This window comes from Pistacia vera, unplaced genomic scaffold (genome assembly GCF_008641045.1).
Source record: "Pistacia vera cultivar Batoury unplaced genomic scaffold, PisVer_v2 Contig539, whole genome shotgun sequence".
Taxonomy (NCBI): Eukaryota; Viridiplantae; Streptophyta; class Magnoliopsida; order Sapindales; family Anacardiaceae; genus Pistacia; species Pistacia vera.
The window spans coordinates 1,326,625-1,331,705 of NW_022196378.1; the positions used below are offsets into that span (position 1 = coordinate 1,326,625).

General features: G+C 37.9%; 1 protein-coding gene across 1 annotated transcript; it reads left to right on the forward strand.

Moving 5' to 3' along the window:
- The first annotated feature begins 3,772 nt into the window (after positions 1-3,772).
- LOC116107466 (secreted RxLR effector protein 161-like) lies at positions 3,773-4,501 on the forward strand. Its single transcript, XM_031393732.1, has one exon. The coding sequence runs from the start codon at positions 3,773-3,775 to the stop codon at positions 4,499-4,501; it is 729 nt and encodes a 242-aa protein (XP_031249592.1).
- The last annotated feature ends 580 nt before the right edge of the window (positions 4,502-5,081 follow it).

Here is a 5,081-nt window from a genome sequence, read left to right on the forward strand (position 1 = left end):
GCAATACCTAAACATACCTAACTTCTTAATAAACTCGAACAACTTTGTGACCGATATAGCATAATTGAATGTTTTTAAATGATCGAATACAATGCAATCACATAACACATAAGCTGAGACTGATCAGAGAGATTATTAAAAGAAAAGAAAAAAAATTGGATTTAAAATGGCTTACAAGAAAACTCCCTATGTAGTAGTAGTTTGGTGCATTATTATCGTAGTTTTGGTTGTGAGCAGTGATGTCCATAAGGCTTCGGGTTCCNTCACATTGTTACTCGTTCTCAAAACAATATATTCAAACCTAAACCAATCTTTGATCTCACCACATCTCTTTATTCCTCTACCTCTACCCTTTCTGGACCAATCTCCTTTACCTAAGCCCAGAAACTAAAGCCTTGGCGGGAGGCTATGTGTGAAGAGTTTGCTGCTCTGCTTAACAATTCCACTTGGTCTCTTGTTCTTTCCTCTCCCACACAGAATATTATTGGCAGTAAATGGGTGTATCGCATCAAATGAAATCCAAATAGTTCTATTGCTCATTACAAGACTCGTCTCGTTGCTAAAGGCTTTCATCAACAACCTAGAGTTGATTTCACAGACAAATTTAGTCCTGTTATTAAACTGGCTATTGTTCGCCTTGTTCTTAGCATTGCCGTTTCTCAGGGCTGGTCCTTGCGTCAATTGGATGTGAACAATGCTTTCTTGCAAGGCTGGCCAGGTGAAGATGTCTTTATGTAGCAACCTCAGAGGTTTGTACATCCTTAGTTTCCAGACTACGTGTATAAACTGCACAAAGCTATTTATGGCCTTCGCCAAGCTCCTCGTGCTTGGTACAATGAGCTGCGTGCTTTCCTCACCCTCAATGGTTTCTGCAATTCTCGTTGTGATACTTCTCTATTTGTGAGTCGCACTTCTACTTTTACTCTCTATCTCCTTGTTTATGTGGATGATATAATTATTACGGGCAATATTGATGTTTCTATTCAGAAGTTTATTGATACTCTCTCTAGTCGATTCTCACTAAAAGATTTAGGCTCTTTGAGTTTCTTTTTGGGTGTTGAAGCTACTCGTACATCTCTCACAGCATCAGTATATTCATGATCTTCTCGCCAAAACACACATGACTGAGGCTAAACCTGTTAGTACTCCAATGACTTCTATTGAATATCTTATGCTTCATGATGGTTCTCCAGATCACAATGCCACAGAGTATAGGCAGGTCCTTGGTTCTCTCCAGTACTTGTCTCTTACGCATCCTAATGTCTCCTTTGTAGTCAATAAGCTCTCTCAGTTCGTGCATCGGCCGTCTACTAATCATTGGAATGCAGTCAAACGTATTCTTCGTTATCTTAAGGGTACATTGCACTATGGATTATTTCTTCGTTGTCATTCTTCTTTGGCTCTCCATGCCTTCGCTGATGCTGATTATGCTCGCAACAAAGACAACTATTCCTTTACTTCTGCCTATGCCATTTTCCTAGGTCCTAATCTCATCAGCTGGAGCTCCAAGAAGCAACCCACTATGGCTCGGTCCACTACGGAGGCTGAATACCATGCCATAGCTTCCACTACCGCTAAAGTTAACTGGTTATCTCACCTACTCCAAGAACTTGGTTTTACTCTTCCCATAGTGCCTACTGTTTACTGTGATCATGTTAGCGCCACATATGTATGTGCTAATCCGGTGTTCCACTCAAGAATGAAGCACATCGCTGTTGACTTTCACTTTGTTCGCCATCAAGTATTGAAGAAGCAACTTTGTGCTATTCATGTGCATACTTCTGACCAGTTGGCCGATTCTCTTACAAAGCCACTAGCCTGGGCTCTGTTCCAGTCTCACCGTTCCAAGCTTAGCATTCTACCGAACAGCTTGCGCTTGCGGGGGCATGTAGAACGTGATAAGAACTGCTCCTAAATTATAGGCTTTCTTTTAATTTAGTTGTCTGTGGTTGAACGTGTAATGTGTTGTGGAGAATGTTGTTAGATTTTTATTCCTGAGCTGAGATGTATTTAAAGTTGTAAAGTGATATGAATAAAACAAGCCAATTTTATATTTCTCTTTTATCTTTTAATTATAAGTAACAAGAATTTAATATCCAGAATTTCCTTAAATAAACTAATTTATACAAATCAATTTGAAATAATGTGAAGGAATAAACAAGAAAATAACAACTGTGATAATCATATTGTGTCATATTGGTTTGTATAAAAGATTATATATATATATATATATATATGAAAAATAATGTGAAGCCAAAACGGGGTCGTTTCATTTAAGTTCATTGNAGCTATTGACTTTGTATCTCCTGTTGAAGCCTTATTCCAACAAGCACCAGATTATACTGACCTAAAAGTGTTTGGTTGTTGCTGTTATCCATTTCTTAGACCCTATCAAAGGCATAAACTATCTTTTCACACTGAAAAATGTGTATTCTTGGGTTATAGTCTTGTTCATAAAGGCTATAGGTGCATGAACTCTAATGGCAGATGTTATGTGGTTAAGCAAGTTCGTTTTAATGAAACTGATTTTCCGTTCAAGTCTGGCTTTCAACCTGATCTGTTTTCTCCTGTTTCACCTGAATTTTGTGAGGGTACTAAGTCTTGGATTTGCCATTCCTTGCATCATCATCCAAACCTTCAAAGTTGACCTCTAAACCTGCTACTCTTACAACCATGAGTCAAGAGAGATTCTAAAGAATTCATTCAAAACTATAGAGAGTTGTCACCACAAGTTGATGCCTCTAACACTACTGTGGGAAGTACTAGTTCTCTCTTATCCTCACCTGACAATGAATCTGTAGTGTCCACTTCAACACAAACCAATCCTGGAATTCAGCTTGAGGTTGTTCTTCCCATCTTAAATAATAGCAAAACTACAAATGTCCATCCAATGGTTACTCGATCCAAGGGTTGTGTTTCAACTAGAATACCTCAGGCTCTTCTATCTACACATAAAATACTACCTGAACCATCCTCAGTTACTGAAGCTTTAAAAACTCCAGAATGGAAAGCAGCCATGGAGGCTGAATATCAAGCCCTGTTGAACAATAAAACCTGGGCATTAGTACCCTATGTAGATGGCATGAATATATTGGGCTGCAAGTGGGTGTTTAAAACCAAGTTAAATTCAGATGGCTCTCTTTCTAAGTATAAAGCTCGATTAGTAGCCAAAGGGTTTCAACAAACCCCTGGTCTTGACTACTTTGAGACATTTTTTCCAGTAGTCAAGGCAGCAACTATTAGAATTGTTCTGTCCTTAGCTGTGTATAATCAGTGGGAAGTGCAGCAACTAGATGTGAATAATGCATTTCTCAATGGAGAATTGAGTGAACAGGTTTTTATGATGCAACCAGAAGGTTTCTCTGATTTTTCTCAAACAAGGCAAGTTTGTCAGTTGCACAAAGCTTTATATGGGCTCAAACAAGCTCCAAGAGCTTGGTTTGAAAAGCTGAAACATGCTCTATTAAATTGGGGATTCCAGAACTCAATATCTGATGTTAGTCTATTTTTTTATAAAAATGAATCTGCTGTAGTCTATCTACTGGTGTATGTAGATGACATTTTAGTTACAGGAAATAGTCCTCAATTGGTTGATCAGATAGTGGCAGATTTGAACACCAAATTTGCTTTAAAAATCCTAGGTCTTGTAAGTTATTTCCTTGGATTTGAAGTTAAGAGAAATGTCAAAGAGTTGCTGCTCACATAGAGTAAGTATGCTCAAGATCTGCTGTCAAGAGCTGGTATGAATGACTCTAAACCTTGCAGTACCCCTATGGCTACTGGCACTCGGCTGGGGAAAGAAGATAGTGATCAGTTTGATCAACCTTCCCTGTGTAGAAGCATTGTTGGAGGGCTGCAATACCTGACTTTGTCCAGACCTGATATTGCATTTGTTGTGAACAAATTGAGCCAATTTCTTCAGCAACCCACTGTCAATCATTGGACAGCATGCAAACGGGTTCTTAGATATGTCAAGGGAACACTAAATCATGGGTTATTGTTTACTAAAAAGGAGCATTTCCCACTAGAAGCTTATGCAGATGCAGATTGGGCTAGTGATGTTAATGATAGGAGGTCTACAAGTGGTTATGCTGTTTTTATTGGAGGAAATTTAGTTCAGTGGAGTTCAAAGAAACAAAAGTTAGTTTCTCTATCATCTACTGAGGCAGAATACAGATCTTTAAGCCAAGTTTCTACAGAACTTGTATGGATCATAAATTTATTTGAAGAAATTGGTCTTGTTTTGAATAACTGTCCTGTGTTGTGGTGTGACAACATGAGTGCTGGAGCACTATCTTCAAACCCTGTTTTTCATGCTCGAACAAAGCACATCGAAATTGATGTGCATTATGTGAGAGACTTAGTTGCAAATAAAAGCTTAAGTGTGCAATATGTTGCTTCTGAGTACCAAGTGGCAGATATTCTAACCAAAGCTTTACCTGGAAATCAGTTTAATTACTTGAAGGAGAAACTTACTGTTACAGATTCTTTATCTAATTAGATTGTCTGTTGTTCTCTTAAAGTGGTCAATTGAGAATACAGGTGCTGTGTTTAAGCTGATTGTCATAAGATTATGGTGCTGCAGTATGTGTTGCTAATGCCTGCAGATTGTTTTAATTGAGAATACATAAATTTGTAGGGATGTTTTGGTGTTGTGAAGTTGCTTGTAGATATGTTTTGTTGTTGTGAAGTGTTGTGAAATGATATGGTGTGGTTTTCTGTTGTGCTGAAGAAAATTTGCAGAAATGTTTTGTTGATGTGAAGTTGCTTGTAGAGATGTTTTGTTGCTGTGAAGATGCTGTGAAGTGTTGTGAAATGATATGGTGTGGTTTTTCTGTTGTGCTGAAGAAAATTTGCAGAAATGTTTTGTTGCTGTGAAGTTGCTGTGAAATGATATGAAATTTGTAGAGATGTTTTGTTGCTGTGAAGTTGCTGAAGAAAATTTGCAGAAATGTTTTGTTGCTGTGAAGTTGCTGTGAAATGTGCTAAAGTCTACTGAAAAATGAAGTTGTTGTGAAATGATATGGTGTGGTTTTTCTATTGTGCTGAAGCTACTGTGGAAAGTTATGTAGTAAAAATGT

Bases quoted from the DNA above. Each gene is read 5' to 3' on its own strand.
- LOC116107466 (XM_031393732.1), top strand. From the start codon at position 3,773: ATGGCTACTGGCACTCGGCTGGGGAAAGAAGATAGTGATCAGTTTGAT.